We start from the raw sequence: 22,448 nt of genomic DNA, 5'->3' as shown, positions 1-22,448 counted from the left end.
ACAGTCGTGAAAAGAAACTAAGCGGGTCCTATTTTTGAACATAGGAGGAAAGAATGTCAAAGGGCCCTCTCTTTGAAACCATCGTGGAAAGAAACTAAGCTGACACATTTTTTGAAACAGTGGTGGAAAGAAAACAAGGGGGCCTTATTTTTGAAACAGTCGTGAAAAGAAACTACGCGGGTCCTATTTTTGAACATAGGAGGAAAGAATGTCAAAGGGCCCCCTCTTTGAAACCATCGTGGAAAGAAACTAAGCTGACACATTTTTGAAACAGTGGTGGAAAGAAAACAAGGGGGCCTTATTTTTGAAACAGTCGTGAAAAGAAACTAAGCGGGTCCTATTTTTGAACATAGGAGGAAAGAATGTCAAAGGGCCCTCTCTTTGAAACCATCGTGGAAAGAAACTAAGCTGACACATTTTTGAAACAGTGGTGGAAAGAAAACAAGGGGGGCTTATTTTTGAAACAGTCGTGAAAAGAAACTAAGCGGGTCCTATTTTTGAACATAGGAGGAAAGAATGTCAAAGGGCCCTCTCTTTAAAACCATCGTGGAAAGAAACTAAGCTGACACATTTTTGAAACAGTGGTGGAAAGAAAACAAGGGGGCCTTATTTTTGAAACAGTCGTGAAAAGAAACTAAGCGGGTCCTATTTTTGAACATAGGAGGAAAGAATGTCAAAGGGCCCCCTCTTTGAAACCATCGTGGAAAGAAACTAAGCTGACACATTTTTGAAACAGTGGTAGAAAGAAAACAAGGGGGGCTTATTTTTGAAACAGTCGTGAAAAGAAACTAAGCGGGTCCTATTTTTGAACATAGGAGGAAAGAATGTCAAAGGGCCCTCTCTTTGAAACCATCGTGGAAAGAAACTAAGCTGACACATTTTTGAAACAGTGGTGGAAAGAAAACAAGGGGGCCTTATTTTTGAAACAGTCGTGAAAAGAAACTAAGCGGGTCCTATTTTTGAACATAGGAGGAAAGAATGTCAAAGGGCCCTCTCTTTGAAACCATCGTGGAAAGAAACTAAGCTGACACATTTTTGAAACAGTGGTGGAAAGAAAACAAGGGGGCCTTATTTTTGAAACAGTCGTGAAAAGAAACTAAGCGGGTCCTATTTTGGAACATAGGAGGAAAGAATGTCAAAGGGCCCTCTCTTTGAAACCATCGTGGAAAGAAACTAAGCTGACACATTTATGAAACAGTGGTGGAAAGAAAACAAGGGGGCCTTATTTTTGAAACAGTCGTGAAAAGAAACTAAGCGGGTCCTATTTTTGAACATAGGAGGAAAGAATGTCAAAGGGCCCTCTCTTTGAAACCATCGTGGAAAGAAACTAAGCTGACACATTTATGAAACAGTGGTGGAAAGAAAACAAGGGGGCCTTATTTTTGAAACAGTCGTGAAAAGAAACTAAGCGGGTCCTATTTTTGAACATAGGAGGAAAGAATGTCAAAGGGCCCTCTCTTTGAAACCATCGTGGAAAGAAACTAAGCTGACCCCATTTTTGAAACAGTGGTGGAAAGAAAACAAGGGGGCCTTATTTTGAAACAGTCGTGAAAAGAAACTAAGCGGGTCCTATTTTTGAACATAGGAGGAAAGAATGTCAAAGGGCCCTATCTTTTAAACCATCGTGAAAAGAAACTAATCTGACCCCATTTTGGTGCAGTCGTGTGGAGAAACTAAGCGGGCCTTGTTTTTGAAACCGTCGTGAAAAGAAACTAAGCGGGTCCCATTTTTGAAACAGTCGTGTAAATAAACTAGGCGGGTCCAATTTTTGAACATACGAGGAAATAACCTCAGAGGGCCCTCTTTTTGAAACCGCCGTAGAAATAAACTAAGCTGACCCCATTTTGAAGGACTCGCGTGAAGAAGCTAAGCGGGCCTTATTTTTCAAACAGCCACCGAACGAAACTAGGCGGGTCCTATTCTTCACTCGTAAAAGAAACTAAACGGGTCGTGTTCTTCAAACAACCGTGTAAAAAAAATTAAGTGGGCTCTTTTTTTGAAACAGTCATCGAAAGAAACTAAGCGGGTCCTTTTTTGGAAACAACCGTCAAAAGAAACTAAGCGGGCCTATTTTTGAAACAGTCATCGAAAGCAACTAAGCGGGCCCTATTTTTGAAACAGTCCAGGAAAGGAACTAAGCTCGCCCTATTTAAACAGCAAGTTACTTATTCGAAAACTATTCGCAAACAAAAGAACGAATTTGTTTCGTATGGAATAATTTTGAACATACGCTATTTTGTTCGTTCAGTGGATGGACTATAGAAGATTATTCGATTCGATGTTCGAAAACTTCGAATATTCGCACGTCCCTAGAGCCATTGCCTCGGTTGAGGCCCATAAAAATCTGCTCAGTTCCTTGTCGCAGAACTTTTTATGTTAGGAAAGGACGTTTCTGCGAGTAAACCATAGAAAACCCCGTACACAACTATGACTTCAATCAAACATTCTTTGAGTTTACCAAATAGTGTAAAAAGTTAAGGGGGCATTTAAGACTGCCTACGTGACGTGAATGCGAACGCATTTATTGCCCGCTACGCGCCTCTAGCACCATCTGGCGTTTCACCCAACTTAAACTGTTAGCCTTTCGACAACACATGACGTGGTGTGTTAGATCACGCTACATCGTATGATGTGATGTAGTTGATCACATCATATAAGATACGGCGTGACATGATTGATCACGTAATATCACACATTTACCACACATGTGCTATGAAGTCTTTGGGTGCTATGACGTCATCTTACGGTGTGATGTCATTGTACGCTATAACTTCGTCTTACACAATTACACTAAGACGTCGTCAGCTACCGCTATTACTATAATAATCTTCAACGTCATAGTCATCACTGCTATTAACTACTGCTACCGTTAACTATCAAATGGTTTACTCCTGACGCCATGGGGTCTTTGTGACATCATGTCAGTGTTGGGCCTACTTTTTCTGAACGCCGACGCCGGGTTTCGTTTTTAATAGGCCACATAATGTTCTCGCATTAAATGTAACCGTCATTTACTAAAAAACGGAGGGTTCTTCGACGGTAATTTACTGAAACGCACGTCAACTGAGCTGGTGACTTTGCCTTAGTCCAGATCAGTGCTCTAAAGGCGATCAGCCGTCGGCCTAGCTTGGCCGTCGCAACTACAGCGCTCAGAAACGCCCACAGCACGATGCGACAAGTGGTGGTGGTGGTCTGCCGTTGGCTAACACTTCTTATGCAAGCATCTTCCCGCGAAAACACCACCATGCCCTGCCCGCTGTCTAAGAAGGCAATCCGGGCAGCTGTTCTCACCGGGGCTGGTGGGCACCATTGGGAGTCCGAGGGCTGGTGGTAAGTCCGGGTTCAAAACCGGCACAAGCCCAGTGCGGAAGAGCGCGAATGACGCCTCGACGGTGGTGCTCTCAGGTTCGGTAGAGCTCGGGAACGGCTGGCTCGAAGGCAAAGCCTGCTAGCACCAAAAGATGCATGGCTTGGGGCACTAAGGTTCTCTACTCCGCTTCATGTGTAGCAGGCAACGCTGCCAAAGCTATAGCACGTATCTACACGCATGCAAAGTCCGTGACCAAGAAGTAGTTCACCATACAACCACAAGGACCACTCACATATTTCGTTGCAGTAAATCTGAAGCAACCTCACCAACTTCATTTTACCTCTTGCCATGTTTAAGTGCTGCCACTCATCGAGACATTTAGAAGTAAGAATGACATATGGTGGTACGATACTTGCCTCATAGGGCAAATCGCTCTTACCACATCCGCGCCTAAAAAGCAGTCCATGCTGGGTGAAAATTATAGCCGCAAGTTCCGAACACTGAGCGCCTAACAGCTTTGACCGCGATTATCAGTGCTAGCACTTCGTTTTATACCGCTTTTTTGTTTGTCCGAACACTCACTCAGAATTCGAGAAGAACACATCATACCTGGCGGAGTAGCATGATTTCGTGGACAGACTACATCAGTAGCCTCCGCAGCATTGCCTGCTATGTATGAAATGGAGTATAGTCACATCAAATCTACCCCAAAGGATTCTTTTTTCAATGCAAGATGAACTTTATGGCTCGTCATCCTTTCAGACGCCACAAGATATTTTACTTTTGTTCCGGATAAAATATCCAGTGCACGCCACAAGAAGGCCAATAGGCGCTGGAATGAGAAACATCAATTATTCATCTTCAAGCGGCAAGTACAAAACGTTGTACAAAGCCGTACAGTAGCTGGAATTGTGTATCGAAAAAGTGATACTTTTTATGTAAGTGTTCGCAATCGTATGTTCACATTCCGTTTCCGAAGATTAACACGACGCTAGAAAGTCTGGATTAAATACACGTAGGCTATCCTCGACAACACACGCGCCCCAGACCCATGGGAGGTTCTGATGCACAACCCAGAAGTCCAAAGAAACATCATCAATCAAGCTTTAGACGGCGCTGAGTCCCAGGGGATTAACGGCCGACGCCTAGTGAGAGAGAAGAGGACAAAGTCCTGCGACCCTCCGATTGATTGACTCTGAAATAATTTTTTTCCTCTATCCATCAATGGATCGTTTGAATGAGTTAGCATTTTTTGTTTCTGCTGATTTTGTTAAAGCTCTGTCTTAAGGGTATGACTCGTTAGAGTAAATGGGTTAATGATCATATACGCGCAATTGTTCAGTCTTGACACTACATTCATAGATCGCTGAGAGTCCTCGTACCACACCTCCGCGTACCAGTGATGCAGTCATTAAGCAATACGCCACTGACCCGGCAAGTGACTGTTCCAGCACAGCCACCGGTGGGGCTTGTGACACACAGGTTGCAATTTCCGAACAATGTCTAGCACCAAATCATTAATTTAACTGCCACCTGCCACGGTGGGTTGTTTGCTCACAATCTGATGGGCAGGTTGTGATGATGTCACAAATTTCGCATGGCGCCACGCGTCAAGCGTGACAGATCCTTGTAACTCGAACCCATTGATAATGTAAGGATGCTCGGGAGTTCTGGGCGAAGGCAGAAGGCAGCGATCCAGGCGGCGTCAGCGCGACGTCCAGTTAGCTCAAAAAGGTAGTTCCGCAGGCAGGTCTCGCGCATTGAACTCCCTCAACCGTCTCTTTCCTCTTCGGCAATTGGCTGCACTGGGACCGCGCTGGCCTGCTATATTACAATCACCCTCCGGCAAAGAAGGAGCCATCCTAGCGACTCAAGGCGAGCAAACAACCTGGGGGTCGTTTAGGCGCTTTAGGCGGCTGACGTGGACAATTTCACGCCCACGACGACGCAGATCCAATGAGAGAGCGAGTGGTTCGACGCGGTTTCCGCGTAACGGGTGAGGTGGTCGATGGCGACGATGACATAACGATGGCCGTGCGGAGTCGGGGGAAGGGGACCGTAAAGATCAATCCCAACGCGGTCGAATGGGTGGGCAAGGCTTGTGGGTGGCTGCGTGGGTGAGGTGGGGAGGCGAGACGGTGTCTTCCGGCGTTGGCAAACTTGGCAAGAGCGCACATATTGTCGCACAAAGCGGTACATGCTTCGCCCGTAGTACCGCAGACGCAAGCGTGTATATGTTTTCAACACACCAGCATGACCACACTGGGAATCAGCATGGAAGCCGGCGCAGATGTCAGAGCGGATGTGGGGGGGGGGGGGGGGATAACCAGAAGCCATTTGCACCCCCTCCAAGAGGTATACTTACGGCGGTAGAGCAGATCGTTGCGAACAGCGAAATGCCGAGTTTGGAATTGGAGAGTTCGAGAAGCAGAAAGGTAGGAAGTAGACAGTAAAGCGATAATGGAGGCGATCCAAGGGTCTTTGCGCCGTTCGATCGGCATGTCCGAGATTTCACGGGACGAGGAATCGTAAGCGGCGAGGGATGGAGCAGACGGGTCATTCGGAATAGAGGAACGGGAAAGGGCGTCAGCATCGGAATGTTTGCGGCCGGAGTGGTAAACGACATGAATGGCGTACTCCTGCAGACGGAGGGCCCAACGAGCAAGACGTCGAGACGTAACCTTCAGAGAAGATAGACAACACAGTGCGTGATGATCTGTTACTACATAAAATTGGTGGCCATAGACGTAAGGCCGAAATTTTCCGATCGCCCAGATGATGGCTAAGCATTCCTTTTCTGTAACCGAATAATTAGCTTCAGCTTTTGTCAGGGTGCGACTCGCGTAAGCCACCACGTATTCACCAGAAGCCTTTTTTCCCTGGGCGGGCACTGCGCCAAGAGCCACTCCGCTGGCGTCAGTGTGGATTTCAGTCGGTGCACTATGGTAAGAATGTCGGAGAATCGGGGGTGAGACGAGAAGGCGGCGTAGAGTGGTAAAGGCGTCATCGCAAGCTGGTGTCCACGTCGAGATATTGTCGATTGTAGCGAGGAGGCGTTTTACTGGGCTATTATGAAAGCAATATTTCGAATAAAGCGCCGTAAATATGAGCATAAACCAATAAAGCTGCGCAGTTCCTTAAGATTCGATGGTTTGGGAAAGGCAGCAACGGCACGAAGTTTTGCGGGGACAAGAACACCAGCCTTGAAGACTATACATGGCCCAGTATATGGAGCTTCCTAGCGGCAAAGCAGCCCTTCTTAAAATTTAGTTGAGGGCCAGCAGCAGTCAGACAAGTAAGGACGCGTTGCAGGCGACGTACATGGGCAGGAAATTCTGAAGAAAACGCAACAATATCATCAAGGTAACAAAGGCAGGAGCGCCACTTGAGCCCGCTCAAAATAGTGTGCTTCATGTGCTCGAATGTGGCAGGTGCGTTGCATAGCCCAAACGACATCACGTTGAATTCATATAAGCCGTCTGGGGTTACAAAGGCTGTTTTCGCGCGGTCAGGTTCAGCCATCAGGACCTGCCAGTAGCCAAATCTTAAGTCCAAGGATGAGAAGACCTGTAGGCAATCGAAAGCGTCATCAATACAAGGCAGCGGGTAGACGTTGTTAAGGATTGCGATGACAGGTCTAGTAATTAGCAACGGCGACAGCCAGCCTCGCCTGTAGGCATCTGTTTCTACTGCGTGGCTTCGAGAAACTCGATGGTGATCACTCCCATGCCTGCCGTCAAGGACCACACGAAGATGGACCCAGGTGTCCGCTGGTTTTAATTACCTAGCTTTGCCCGATCGGAGTGTGGTACCCGAAGGAGCGAATGCCTGCAGTTTGAGCACAACCGGACCCCCCTTTCAAACGTCTCCTCCCGTGCTGAACGCCGCCGCGGCTACAACCTGACGTTATCTTCCCAGATTGCCGCTGCTATGTCAGGCAACACAAGCGCCTCGTTTCCGGTGGCTATTCGGCGTGCTAGCACCGTGGAGGGCTGGCGGTCATCATCCCCAGCCATAGAAAGCATCTCTAAGGGCAAAGAACCCTTCCGGATTCTCTTCCCGACCTTGCGTTCCGGCCTTGCGCGTCGGTTGCCATCTAATGAACAACACGTGTCGGCCGCACGTGCGAACCTTCGGCTGGACAGACGACATCACCTACAGCAGTCGACATAGCCCCGGCGGCGTCCTCCTCTCTCTCGGGCTCAACATGTGACGGGAGCGTGTCCTTATGTGCGGTGTTGTGAGTTTGTGTGCGTGAGTGAGAGTTTCAGGCCATTCCCACCCCGGCGAGGGCGTCTTCAACCTGGAGAATTTAAGCAAGAGGAACGATATAAAACCCGACAGCGAGTGCAGTGAACAATCATCCTCCATTCGGTGAGGAATCCCCACTTTTGATCTTGACGCTTTTAAATATGTAAATAACCCACTCATAACCTTTCTCCCAATCACCCAACTCATTTGACCCGTCCGCAGTCCTGCCCTGGTGGTGGCTGTGGTCGGAGGAGGCGTCGTCTTGATCGTGGTTCCGTCAGAGTGCGACTCCGAGCTCCACACATCCAACAACGTCATTTCGAGTAATCCTGTTCAGCCGTCGCTAATCGACGCAAAACCGGATGGAGCCATCTTTCTTTTTAACAAGGACCACAGGGGAGGCCTACGGGCTGTGAGGCGCTTCTAATGACACCACGCTTAAGCGTATCGGCGACGTGGGTGTTGATCACTTGGCGCTCCGCGGGCGATACGCGATATGGGCGCGTAATGGAGCATGCGTACCGGTGTCAATATGGTGAACGACGGCAGATGTGTGGCCCAAAGTCGTCTGCGGGAAGTCGAATGATGTATGAAAACGGTGAAGCAGGGTGATGACCTGATCACATTGGGCGGTGAAAGGTTGCCTTCGATGGCGGTCGAAAACAGAGTACGGTAGTCGGGGGCAGGCGAAGGAGAACTAGGACAGGGTGGCGACGTGAAGCGGATGTGTGTCGTCGGGAACCGAATAAGTAAAGGCGGGGTCGAATGCTTCACGGGCAAGAAAACGGGTTGGAGACGTAAATTGCTGTACAGCCACTAAGGATAGTCAGAACTGTGAACGGAAGCAGAAGGCTCAAGTGATGCGCTCCAGGCTCAGTCGGATTGTATAGAAAGGTGCCATCAGGTGTAGAAAGAGAAGACACAGGCAGGAGGGCGGGTGAGGGCAGAGAAATTTCGGTGTCAGAAGCGACGATTAGTTTGGCGGAGCGCATAAAGACGTCGCACAAGGGTGGTTCACACAGCGGTGACAAGGCGATGGAAGCACAGGTACAGTCTATCACTGCCTGGTGGGTCGAAATAAAGTCACAGCCTAAAATGACGTCGTAAGAACAGTGCGCAAGAACAATAAAGTCAATAACGTATAAAACGCCCTGAATAGTCACTCGGGCAGTGCACGTGGCGATGGGGTCAATGCGGTGTGAAGTTGAGGTGCGGAGGGAAACGTTTGGGACGGGCGTAGTGACCTAGTAAAGCCGGCGACGGAGTGCTTCGCTCAGAACCAACACGGCAGCTCCGGTGTTAACGAGCGCAAAAACGGCGATACCGTCGACATGTACAGGGAGACACATTCGAAAGGGAAAACGGAGGACTTGTAAAGTTAACGAAAGCGCAGTGCTTGCCTCCGGCACTGCGGCTCTTAGTTCTACTCAACAGCTGGCGGGGGTCGACGGATCATGGGAGAAAATGATCGGCGGCGAGGCGAAGGTGACCGACGGGTGGCGTAAGAGGCACAATTCGAGGAGGGAAACGTCGGATGAGGGTCAGAGAAGGTTGGCGCAGGTGCATGCATAGCCATATCGCCCTGCAGGAGCCCGAAAGTAGGACATCGGCAGCCGCTGGCGGCACAGCCTGGCCACGTATTCTGGCAGACCACAGGCGTAGCAGATAGGGCGGTTATCCGATGTGCGCCCCGGGTTAAGAGCGGGAAAGCGAAGCCGGGGCACCAGGCGAGGAGGTGGCGGCGACAGTGCAGTGGAGGTTGGTGAATGAGAAGAATAGGCGTTCACAGAAGCGTAGGTGGCAGGGGTGGGAGGGCGCCTCGGTTGTGCAGATCTGCGTACGTGAGCGGCGCACTCACTTGCGCGACAGGCAAAGTAGAAGCAATTGCCTCTGAGGATGTGAGCGCCGCGCTCACCTGCCTGACAGGTGAAGGAGAGGTAATCGCCTCAGTGATCTTCTCGTGGATGACTCGGTGGACAGACTGAGCACTGGGAGATGGACGGCATGAGGTACAGTTGGCGCGCAACCTCTTCACGAATGAAATCCATTAGTTAAGTTAGCAACGGCGGCTGGTCGAGGCCACCAAACGACAAACATGCAAGGGGCTCCACAGGGTTGGTAAGACGGCGGGTGGAAGCGCGTTGCCGCCGCAGTTCGTCATACCTGAAGCACAGGGTGGTCACCTCTGCAATAGTCTGAGGATTTTTCGCCAGCAGCATCTGGAACGCGTCGTCCTCGATGGCCTTTATGATGTGGGGAATTTTGTCTGCTTCGGATATTGTCGGATTGAGACGGTGGCAAAAGTCCACAGCACCCTCGATGTAGCGAGTGAATGTCTCGCCGGTTTGCTGCGAGCGACCACGGAACAGTTGTTCGGCATGAAGCTTGTGAACGGCAGGCCGGCCGAATGTGTCCGCAAAGGCAATCTTAAACGCTGTTGTGCTCGCGCTTCATTCCTGCTGTGGAATTCGGCGAAGTTGGGCATGGGGAGGATTCCCTGAAGACCACCGCGAGGATGGGTGAGCCCTCTGGGGGAGACGTGATTGTAGGACTGCCGGAACCAACGACGACAATAGCGTTTCCACGTGTTCAACAGGAATGCCAGCGACGACCATAAGCGTATTCGTTCCGGTCCTCGCCACGACGAAGTGCGTTATCAGTGTGGTCCCCTTCAGTCACGCTGGAGTTGAACAATTGCCCGAGTGCCGCACCTTCGACAGAGCTTCCGCGTTCCTGTCATCAGTACAAGACCTTTCGACACCTGCTGGGAGACAGCCTGCATTCCTGTGTCATGCAGGTGCCCTCCGGGTCAACATGGGCGCGGTCCGGACGCACGTGCGCGGCCACCTGGATGCCGCGGGGACGACAACGTGACCGGGTCCTGTTCCCTTTCCCTCGACCGAGCTGCGAAGAAACATCAGGACCGCACTGCCGTGGGTGGTACCTTCAGTGCCATTGTGTGATTGGACATCATTCTTCGAACTTTATTCCCCAGCTAGGGATCTGGGGATTACGAAGAGTATTTAAGGAACTGCTGGTTTGATGCCAGAGGGAGCCCCCTTCTTGAGAGGTATCAGAGACTCCCGATTCCTAAGAAGCTCTCTTTACTGAGAAGCACTCTCATTTGCCCGTACTTGTACATAATGTAAATAGTCCTTGCATAAAGTCTTCCAGGTTTTCTTCCTCCGATCGTCCTCGTCTCTTCTCCGGCCCAGTCACGCTACCTGAATCCCAACAACTGGATGGCAGCTGTGGGATGTCCACGTGAAGTTACCGGCTCCAACGGACCTCGGCAGCTACGGGACTGACAGGCGTCAGCTATACCTTGGCAGGGTGAGTGCCCAATGCTTTCCGTTCATTTCGCCAGACCTTGCTAGCACAGGCAGATGCTAGGTGCGGATTCCTGTTGTCTGAGAAATTGATTTAGGGAAACTGCTTTGTCCACTTCAAGCTGGGGCTTTTGTTTTAGTGACCTTGCTAACGCATGGTGGAACTCACGATGGAGAAGTTAAAAGTGCAGGACCTACTCGAGATTTGCCAGGAGCTGGCGATTTCGTTATGTTCTGCGAACAGAAAAAAAGAAATACTCGAGGTTATGCGGCAGGAGGAGGTGACTACTGATGAGGTCGACGAGGCTTTGGAAACGATTGTTGGACGCAAGATAGAAAAAGAAGAGCTTCGGTTGGCTCAAGAAAGACAGGAATTATGCGAGCAGAAAGAAAAAGAAGAGCTTCGGTTGGCTCAAGAGAGACGGGAGGTCCGTGAGGCTGAGGAAAAAGCGAGAGAACATGCTCGAAAAATAAAGGAGCTCGAAATCGCGTCGAACGGAGGGAATATGGCGCGTCTTAGCCATGTAGCTTCGGTAGAGGAGCAAGGGAGGCAGAGATTGCAGGATCTCGTCTCGCCATACCGCGTGGGAGGCGATATTGCACTCTTGGTAAATTTCGAACGCGCATGCGGGAAGGTGCACATCGACAAGAGCGCTTGGTCTGAGAAGTTACTTCCTCTCCTTCCGTGCAAGGCGGCCGAAGTGGTGGCTTGCCTCTCACGGGAAGAGTGTGATGACTACGAGAAGGTAAAGAGCGCACTCCTTAGAAAGTACCGGCTTTCTACTGAAGCGTTTAGGCAGTGATTCAGGCAGGCAAAGAAAGGCGGAGAGTCGCATACTGACTTCGCGTACCGGCTTAAAGTCAACTTATATGAGTGGCTTAAGACCGCTGAGATGCACGGGTACGATAACGGGCTAGAAAAGGGAGAAACCTATTTAAAGAGAATCCCCGACCGAAGGGTGCCACCAGCACGCCGAGATCGCCGAACAGAGGAAGCGGGATTAAAAGGAGGAGGTAGCGAAAACAAGATGGAGTCACCCAAATCTGCTGATTCGCCGAAATAGCAGGCACCTGGAGCTCGCGCGTTTGAAGCGCGAAAGCCCATTGTCTGCTATAATTGCAACAAGGAGGGTCACATCTCAGTGAACTGCAAACAGCAAAAGATGGCGTTCGCGTACATGCGAGAGTCGGAGGAAAACCTTAAATTGCTGGAGCCATACATGCGGGACGTGGTTATAAATGGCAAGAAATTCAGGGCACTGCGGGATTCAGCGGCTACCGTGGATGTTGCTCACCCGTCCTGTGTTTCCTCCAAGAACTACACCGGCGAATACGCCTGTATTAAGCAGGTCGCCGAAGAACAGAGTGCATGCTTGCCTATAGCGAAGGTGACCCTAGAGGGAACTTTTAGCAGGCTAGACACAGAAGCGGCAGTTAGCGCAAACTTGCCGACACACTTGCCCTACCTGTTTTCGAACAACTCTGAGCAGCTGCTGAAAGAGAAAGGTTCCTCTTTCACCTCGGGCTTGGCTTTCATAGCGCTAACACGTTCTCGAGCGCGAAAGCTCTCAAAGAAACTCGACTGCGCTCCGATAAATGAGCAGGCACCGAACCACTCTCCCGACCAGCCGGGGGATCCTTGCAGAAAAACTGATCTGTCTAAACCGCATGACCATGACCATGAAGGTGTTCCCGAACAGGCGGTGGCTCATGAAATCCAAGTAACTGCCAATTCCGTAGAGAATGGGGCAACAGGAACCAACGCGAAGGGTTCGACATGAACACCTGCTTCGACTTGTTGGGAGGAGTTGACTAAGGTTGATAGGAAAGCACTTATTGCAGAGCAGAAAAACGACCCATCGTTAAGAGCTCTAAGCAATAAGGTGAGCGAGGGAGTCGCCAGAAAAAACATCACCTTTCATGAGAAATCAGGCCTTCAGTACCGGAAATACTGCGAATCTAAGGGACGCGCATATGAGCAACTCCTAGTGCCTGAGAAGTACCGGCGGCAGCTTCTAGAGCTCGCACACGGAAATGCATGTGCGGGCCACCTGGGCATAAAGAAAACAAAAGCTAGATTAGCCCTCGAATATTACTGGCCTCGCTGCTGGAAAGATGTGGAACAGCTTGTTAGATCTTGCGACACCTGCCAGCGGGTCGGCAAGTCGACGGATAAATGGAAAGCACCCATGACACTAGTTCCCATAATTACAGAGCCCTTTCGGCGTCTTGTAATAGATACTGTCGGCCCACTGCCAGCGTCCGACTCTGGTAGTCGCTACATTCTGACCTCACTCTGCGTGGCAACCAAATTTCCCGAGGCCATTCCCTTGAAGTAGCTAAGTTCCGCATGTGTTGTAGACGCACTTTTGTCAATTTTCTCTCGCGTGGGGTTCCCTGCAGAGATACAAAGCGTGTTCACAAGCTGCTTGACAACAACGTTCTTTGAACGGTGTGGGATTAAAATAATCCGCATTTCCATTCACCACCCTCAGTCAAATCTAGTCGAGCGTATGCACCCAGTGCTAAAGCGGATACTTAGGTCTCTGTGTTTTGAGCATAAGGGAGATTGGGAAGGCTGCATTCCAGCAGCACTCTTTGCAATGAGATCCGTTCCCCACGAAAGCTTAGGATTCAGCCCCGCGGAACTAGTCTACGGGCGTGACTTGAGGACCCCATTGCGCATGCTAAGGGAGTCATGGGAGGGTTACGGAGAGGATCCCTGTGTAATGGCATACGTCCTGAAACTACTGGAAAGACTTGCGAAAACCAGAGACCTCGTGGAAGCAAATGTCAGAGCAGCACAGTCACTGTCTAAAGTGAACTGCGACAAATCGGCACGCAAGCGCACCTTTCAACCTGGTGATCAAATGATGTTGCTGCGTCCGTCAAAAAGGAACAAGCTTGAGGTGCAATGGGAAGGGACAGCTAAGGTGGTGTCCAAGCTTTCAGACACCAACTATGAGGTCAAATTTAAGAACAAACACAATCGGATAATCCACAGTAATTTGATGAAGCGTTATGTGCAGCGTCAGGCCGTGGTTAACATGGCGCTGAACATGCCAGAGGAAGAGATCTCAGACATACCTTATGTCATACATGAGGACGAGCAGGCAGCGAATGAGCTCCTAAATTCAATCGACAGAGAGCCACGTTTGTCGGAAAGTCAACGAGGAGACATGAAAAACGTCGCCCGCGACTTTGAGGCGGTGTTTTCAAACAAGCCAGGATAAGTAAGATCGAGTGACGTAACGTGCCTTAACTCTGAGGTATTGAGGCGGGCAAAATCGAACGCCACGTCGGCCAAATCAAGTCACCTATTCCCGTACCGCGTGCCCTCTGAGCACCAACCTGATTTCATTTAGCGAATTTTTTTTCCTATTCAAGTGCGCCTCGAGCGGGAGCACACGCCTTGGACAGGTGCCCTATCAAAACTACTCGTCGGGAGACACCATGTGTTCATTCAGGCAAAAGATTTGATCTCTTCAAATTTTAGTTGAAGTTTTTTTTTGCTAAGTGCAGTTTTGGCCTTGAGTTTTGGTCTGGCGGGATGAGTGGGTTCTGAGGGCACTTTCTTTTGTCTGGTGTGGTTTGGCGTCTGTGATCCCGTTTGGCTAGCATTGCAGAGAATTTCCTAAAACGGCCATCTGACGAGGGGAAGCGATGCCGAGCTTCGGCACTGAAGGTCATCAGAAAACTCCCAAAGAGCATCTAGTTCCTGGCACGCCCAGTCAGCCGAGCTACGTGCGAGCAGTTCATCTTCCAGGCGCAATATCTGGCGGCGGGGGTGCTGTTGTGCTCGCGCTTCCTTCCTGCTGTGGAATTCGGCGAAGTTGGGCATGGGGAGGATTCCCTGAAGACCACCGCGAGGGTGGGTGAGCCCTCTGGGGGAGACGGGACTGCAGGACTGCCAGAAGCAACGACGACAATAGCGTCCCCACGTGTTCAACAGGAATGCCATCGACGACCATAAGCGTATCCGTTCCGGTCCTCGCCACGACGAAGTGCGGTATCAGTGTGGTCCCCTTCAGTCACGCTGGATTTGAACAATTGCCCGAGTGCCGCACCTTCGACAGAGCTTCCACGTTCCGGTCACCAGTACAAGATCTTTCGACACCTGCTGGGAGACAGCCTGCATTCCTGTGTCATGCATGTGCCCTGCGGGTCAACATGGGCGCGGTCCGGACGCACGTGCGCGGCCACCTGGAAGCCGCGGGGCGACAACGTGACCGGGTCCTGTTCCCTTTCCCTCGACCGAGCTGCGAAGAAACATCAGGACCGCCCTGCCGTGGGTGGTACCTTCAGTGCCATCGTGTTATTGGACATCATTCTTTGAACTGTATTCCCCAGATAGGGATCTGGGAATTACGAAGAGTATTTAAGGACCTGCTGGTTTGATGCCAGAGGGAGCCCCCTTCTTGAGAGGTATCAGAGACTCCCGACTCCTAAGAAGCTCTCTTTACTGAGAAGCACTCTCAGTTGCCCGTACTTGCACATAACGTAAATAGTGCTTGTATAAAGTTTTCCAGGTTTTCTTCCTCCGATCGTCCTCGTCTCTTTTCCGGCCCAATCACGTTACCTGAATCCCAGCAACGCCGACCAAATCGGAAGGATCGCTTCGTGGTTCCGGAACCATTGATGGGACACATCCGCGGGTAGACGATGAGGGACGACAGTTTAACGGCGTCGTCCTAGTTATTATAGCGGCTCACGCGGTCATACGTGGAGAGCCAGTCGTCGACGTCCTCATCGGCGTGGCCGCGGAAGAGAGGGGGTCGTGTATGGTAGCGGGAAAGGTGGATGTGGTCTGGTTGTGTTCGTCAGGCATAGCGTGTGGCGGCGGCAAGGTTCTGTTATGAAGTTCTAGGATGGGACCCAGTCACACTTCCACCAAATGAAGGGTGGCTCGGGCGTTCTGGGCGAAGTCAGAAGGCAGCTGCAAGGCAGCGATCAAGGCGGCATCAGCGCGACGTCCAGTTAGCTCAAAAAGGCAGTTCCTCAGACAGGTCTCGCGCATAGAGCTCAACCGTCTTTCTCCTCTTCGGCAGTTGCCTGCACTGGGACCGCACTGGGCTGCTATATTACATAATACCATTACAAGTGGCAGCACCTGTCTACAGGACGATGTCGATAGACGCGATACTAAGCTCACTGTTTTGAGAAATATTATTTAATCCCTGGCTATTTAACGTGAGCAACCAACCAAGTTGCGTAATGCTGAATGTTCAGTCTGTCTGAATCGAAGAAATCACTGCAAGTGTAGCGCCCTTAAAAAAGCGCTCCCTGTTCGGCATGAGCGTATCCGTGTACGTGTCGCCTCGAACGTTCCGGCTATGGTCTTTTCTTCCTCATTTGACAGCGACATCTACCTTTGTCGCTGTTATACAAAAGCCTGAGTGCGGCAATATTTGTTCGGTAAACTTTGTGTGCACCGCCTGTAAATGTATTTGTAAGCGTTTTTCTTTCTTTTAGGCAACACGAGAAACGTCGAAATGGCGTGACCACGCCGGTTGAAGATCAATGCTATTTGATCTTGTAATTTTCACAACACTGCTTCCTAAACATGGCTATTCTCTGAGGCCACTTCACGGAACTTACCAGGCGGATGAGTCATGTAGGAGCCGAAAAAAGAAGTCGCCGTTCGCCGTCATTAAATGCAGAAAGCTGAAATGAACAGCTCATTTTAACTTTGCAGACACCAGCGCGGTGGTAAACCAGTTCGATGTTTGTAGCTTGAAACAGGGCAGCCTAAATCTTCTCTTTATAGAGGCTACGATTTAACACAACTTTAAAGCGATAGGTTTAAGGGTCCCGTTCTGCAGAAAATCCGGCGGCGCCCGCCGCAGTTCTGAGCCAAAATGCATCATCATCATCAGCCTGACTACACCGACATGTAAAAGTGCGTCGTAAGTTGACTGGAGTGGACTGGTCGTCAAGGTTCTTCTTGATCGAGAGGGAACACCCGGCCAGACCTTTTCGTCGAGAGGAAACCGCTGCGGTTGAGTACACTTAACAATGTTGTTCGACAGGTTGAAATAATGGCGCACGTTTTTTGTGTCAATCGCTGCGTACTTCTTGGTTCTCTTACTCGGCCCTACTTACATTCCCTATTTCGCCTCACATAGTGCAAGCTCATCATCACCATCATCATTATCATCAGCCTGACTACGGCCCCTGCAGGGCAAAGGCCTTTCCCACGTCTCTCCAATTAACCCTGTACTTTGCCAGCTACGCCCACCTTATATGCCTGCAAACTTCTTAATCTTATCCGCCCACCTAACCTTCTGCCGCCCCCAGCTACGCTTGCCTTCTCTTGGAATCCACTCCGTTACCCTTAAGGACCAGCGGTTATCTTGCCTTCGCATTGATAACCCAGCCCAAGCCCAGTGCCGGCCTTTGGGGTGAGCGACCAGTGCGGTTGCACAGGGCGCCAGCATGAAGGGGCCGCCGGCCCTGTCGGACGTGAAGCATTGGGTTCGTCTGACTCCGAAGGATTCGCACAAAAGATAGTCAGTGCCGCTGTCTTTGCCGTCTTCTCCGCATGTCGCCAGTTCCGAAGGAGCACGCCGCCGCCAGCAACAAAGCCAGCGGGGCTTCAAGCAGTAGACTCGTGTCCTCGCTCCAACCCGGCAAGCGCAGCGGAGGAAAGAAGCTCATCCTTTGCCGCCAAAAGTACCAGCTTGAGTGGTCCGCGCTCTCTGTGCGATGACCTTCCTTTGCGTGCACACTGGCGAGGCCTCGGTCACGCGAGCGTGCCTCGCCACCACAGAGGAAAAAAAAAACTGAATTGACGCCATCGTCGCAAAAACACGCGGCACAAGAATCTAAGACGGCATTATGGTACCTCGTGCATTAAGAAATAAAGACGCACGGACTGATAAGTTCATCAAATGACCAAAGTTGATTCTTTTTTGCCTCTGATGCCTGTATTCTTGGCTCGTAATGTCGCAAGTGCTGGAAGGCAAATGCGCAGTACGCCGGTATAAATGCTTAGGCACAAACAGCCTCTATACTGCGCCATCTAATACTGCGTATGTGTGGGCGTGTGCGTGTACACAGTGTTTTGCCCATGTGGCGGGGCTTTATGTTTTCTTCAGCGGTGATAGCACGTTTGTCGCTATGGCTGCAGAGTTGTTCAGTACTATGTTCGTGCAAATCATCCCAAGCGCCACTTCAGCGTTTTCGTCCACTCTTGACGGCGGTGTCACCGCCACGTGATAATACTGCCCACAGGCGCTGCGACAGTCTATTAAACCTCGAGCAGACCGCAGGATTTCAGTGCATGGGCCGTGCGGAGAGTCCAGCAACCTATATGATTGAACACCTGGGTTGCGATGCGCTTTTTTTCAGTGAAAGATACGGACCCGCGGGGCCTAGCCCAAGACAGCAAGGCGGTCTAATAAGGGACTCACCTGATGCTTGGCTTGTGCCTCGTTGGCGTCCCACATGCGGAATATGGCTTCCATGCGGCTCGAGTTGATGGGCACAGCGCGGCTGCACTCGGCCTGAACCGGCCTGGCCTCGCACCTGCCCTCGGCGGTCAGCTCAGCGCCGGGCGCCGGGCTTCCAGAGTCCATGAGCTCCACTGCGGTTGCGAGGCGAGAATAACTGGCTTGTTAATGTGTCGTTTTGGAGACATTCTAAATAGCACTACAAGTTGAGCTAGTTCAAGGCAGTCAACGATGTATAACTTCGTGCTAGTCAGATGTTTAGGGGAATCCTCAAGGTGGAGTATGTAGGTTTGCAATAAGGGAGTAATCACTCTTTGGCATCCACCCAAGCGCAGCCCTACGGCTGCAAAGGAAAGTTGTACAGCTTTCCTTTGTAGCCGTATAGCTGCGCTTGGGTGGATGCCAATTAGTTATTACTCTCTTATTATAACTTCGTGCTGCCTGAAAAGTCACAAGGCCGTAAAAGAAACACATGCACACCTAGCGTGCATGTGAGAAACTGTGAGAAACTGTGAGAAACTGTGAGAAGCTGTTCGTCATAAAGCGCTCCAAGTGCATTTCTGAGGCATCTGGGACATGCACGCGTTCGTCAAGCTGCAGAATTGCCGTTGACATACGCAAGGGAAGCATTCAGACAGCATATAAAGACACGCAATTACTGCAATGCTGGTCTAGGATCGATTTGGCCCCATTGCTATTTACTGTCTTGTAAAAGTACTCTGGGGCACCAAATTATCGTCCCAGCGGATTCTTTCCCTTCCTTTTCTTCGTATTCGTCTTCAAGGTCAGCCTGAATTGAACCCTATTCCGTTTTCTTTTTTCATTTTCTGAAAAGCATGGCCGCATCTATATAATAACTGTATTTCATGCAAGGATGCAATGAACTTAACGATATCCTTAGGGTTGGCCCAGTATGTATGCTTGGCATTTAAAAATTTTCTTGGTTTCTCACCCTGCTCTATAGCTATGATGATAGAGCGAAAGATTTGCCGCAGCACCTTTGCCAAACTGCCCCACCTCCAAGCAGACATGTATGCCTGAAGATACAACTACAGATGATAAGATGTCTAAAATAGGGCCAGATTGATATTCGTCTAGAAAAAATACGTTCTGTTTAGTACTACAAAATACAAAGCCACCAGGAGCATTTCTGACGCTTCATGCGAGAATTTATCTGTGGCATTGAGCTTAGAAAATAAGTTTGTCTGCTAAGCCCGCAGCGTGTGCTGCCGCCTGTGCAATTTCATGCCATAAGAATGTGATTCCTTAAAAAACGGAGGCTAAAATTCTGAAAAAAAATGCCTTTCGCAACGCTATATTTGCATTTTTCCTTGAACAGGAATCACTGTTTAACTTCCACGTCAAGAGTTTATAACAAAAAATGACATCCTTCAAATCTTAGGTATCGACCACTGTGCCCCATTTTACACCTTTGTGCGATGTGTAGCTCTGCTGCGCTCAAAATAAATAAAAATGAAGAAACTGCGGTTTTCTTCATGTCTAGAGAGATCGTTAGTGTTCATTTGGCCACAATGAACACTTCCTAGAAGTATTGCTGACTTATACCATATGGTATGAGCGTGCCAGAAAAACCCAGCTATACCAAGAATAAATAACCCAACAACTTAGGAATAGGAGACGGCGCTCTACAGCTCACATTCGGAGGATCAGCTTTCCCTGGTGAACCGAGCAAGAGCAGCGGCAAAAGCCAATTGGCTCCTGGAATGAGGGCCCAACCGAACATTCTATCCATTAAACGTTTTTTTTTCCCTGTCTCTTAAGCCAAATATATCCCTATACATCCTCCAATCTTCCTGAAGAGCATTGTTTACTCTTTCGCTACTTAGCCGCGATTTCGCGACTGATATCGATTTATTTTTTTGGCTCCGAGGCTCGAGTCTGACAGTTAATAACTAACTCCGAAAAAGTTTAGTTTTGGTTTCATGGGGTTTAACGCCCCAAAACTGCTCAGGCTATGAGGGACACCGTAGTGGAGGGCTCCGGAAATTTCGATCACCTGGGATTCTTTACCATTCACAACAATGCACAGTATACACGGACCTCTAGAATTTCGCCTCCATCGAAATGCGACCGCCGCGGCCGGGATCGAACCCGCGTCTTTCGGGGCAGCAGCCGAGCACCATAACCACTGAGCCACTGCGGTGACTCCGAGAAAGTGGTCCTGGAGGCATCGATTTTGTGTGAATCGCGCTATGTTTTATATCATGCTGTTGAATTCTGGCAACGCTTCCAGACGCCTGCAGGGCACTTAGTCCACCACGAGTGCTTATTCTTCAACACCCTCATGGGGGGCATCACGTACGAACGAGACAAGTGTGACGCACTGACTGTGGCTCCAAAAAAAAAGACACAATGAAAATAACTGTCCACCAATTTTGTTTAGGAGCGAGCTGCGAAGTATGAGCTTATTGGTCTTCATACGCTGAAAATATCCAGGGTGAATGTTGTGCCCACTTTTTAACATGATAGCATTGCTCAAGCCGACATTTTTATGTCGCTTGGTGTTTCGCAATGATGGAGCATGGTAAAGGGGTTGTTGTTTGAGCCTGACCGGCGATGACTTTGCTTTGCGGAATTTACTAAACAGCAAATACCAAGAGAGGTCAGGAAAACATGTCAGCGAAATAAAGAAGCGAAATATTGATTGTGTACATGACTAGCTGGTTGTTGGCTGTTGAAATCACACATCAACACGCATTTGTTCAGTGTAGTTCTGTAATAAGGCTCTTTAAGTCATTTCAAGTTGAACTACTCGAGAACGTTCATTTTTGCTGTATGTGACCCATTTTTTCAGGAGCCATAAGTGCTCGAAATATTATTTTGTCCAGTCGATAACCAACATAAAGTGAGTCTACAGAAGCCGTAGTTATGGAAATTAACGCAGAGAATTCCGTTTCCCAAAATGTTAATTACCGATTGGCTTGAAATTTTGGAGTTTCTAGTTAAACATTAACAAAGGAATATCAAATCGATGATAAAATGTGGTGCGGCTTAAGTAACGATAACGAATAAAGCTGGTTACAGTGATACCAGTATGACTTATCTAAGCGTAGCAGATATTCAGAAAAACGCTCACAAACGTCAGCCAAAATACATAGGAGGTATGTGAGCCTACCCTGTCCACTTGATGCTTATTTCTGAACACGTGTCGTGGTTCGTGCTTCTCTTGCAGTGATTTCATAGGGTCACTTACGCGCCTCGCGATTCAGTTTCTTACTTCTCGTGCGCTTCGTTTTTTTTTAGTTTTTCTGAACTTTTGGAGCCCCTGCCCGAAGTTTCCAGTGGTTGCAAAGCTTGACCGGTGTACAAGGCTGCCAAGTTGACCGGCGTATATAAAGGCGTAGTGCTCAAGAAAACTATCCGGAGGTGACTGTCGTCGTCAGGTTGGAATTAATCACTTGTGAAACGTTCTAATCATGCCTCTCACTTCTTACACCTGCAATGTCGTGCGAACCACAGCGGTGGAAATTTGGCGCGGAGTGACTCACAGGATGACGTCGGCCCCATAGACGACTGCTGGCCGACGATGAACCTGCCCACGTTGGAGGTGGAGTAACTCGATGACTCCGGCATGTTCGGATCCACATGCACTCGGGTGCCCAGTCTCTCGGACGTCGGTGAGCGCTGAAGGCCCGCATGAGTGTTAACTATTTAGACATCGCCACAGCAACATGACGTAGGCCAGACACAGCCCAAAAAATCGCTGCTGCGTTCACTTAAAGTGCTAAGAGTTTCAGCATCGAACGGTATTGTTGCATATTATATTGCGGTATGGTTATGCATATGACGCACTGAAACACGCAAATTTCTTAGCGAACATTCCTGCAAGTTTTGTTTGTTACTTAAGATGCAAACGTAAGCACATCATAATGTTTTACGTTGACAAGCCCCAGAACATTACTAGCACGAAGGACTTTCACAATGAAGCGAATCCTCTAATATTATCGAAACAAATCACGGGTTCATGAGTTGTGGCTTCCGGACAACGTCTTAAATAAATTTCAGAGGCTGGGACTCCTAGGAGCACGTGTTTTTTAAAGGTTCACTGATCAGGTGCGTGTGCAGTGCAGGTCACAAAGACGAATC

The 22,448-nt window shown here is 49.6% G+C and overlaps 1 protein-coding gene across 1 annotated transcript in view; it reads right to left on the bottom strand.

Moving 5' to 3' along the window:
* LOC144097921 (uncharacterized) overlaps positions 1 to 21,980 on the bottom strand; it is a 54,255-nt gene extending 32,275 nt beyond the window's left edge. Inside the window, exons 1-3 of the mRNA XM_077630521.1 lie at positions 21,851 to 21,980; positions 18,303 to 18,475; positions 3,292 to 3,445 (exon numbers count right to left, since the gene is read on the bottom strand). Coding sequence (XP_077486647.1) covers positions 3,292 to 3,445; positions 18,303 to 18,475; positions 21,851 to 21,935 — 412 coding nt within the window. The 5' untranslated portion in view covers positions 21,936 to 21,980. The remainder of the gene's footprint in view (positions 1 to 3,291; positions 3,446 to 18,302; positions 18,476 to 21,850) is intronic.
* Between the last annotated feature and the right edge of the window lie 468 nt (positions 21,981 to 22,448).

Source organism: Amblyomma americanum, chromosome 7 (genome assembly GCF_052857255.1).
Source record: "Amblyomma americanum isolate KBUSLIRL-KWMA chromosome 7, ASM5285725v1, whole genome shotgun sequence".
NCBI classification, from domain to species: Eukaryota; Metazoa; Arthropoda; class Arachnida; order Ixodida; family Ixodidae; genus Amblyomma; species Amblyomma americanum.
Note: the sequence above shows the minus strand (reverse complement) of the source record. Positions and strands in the feature narration are given on the sequence as shown.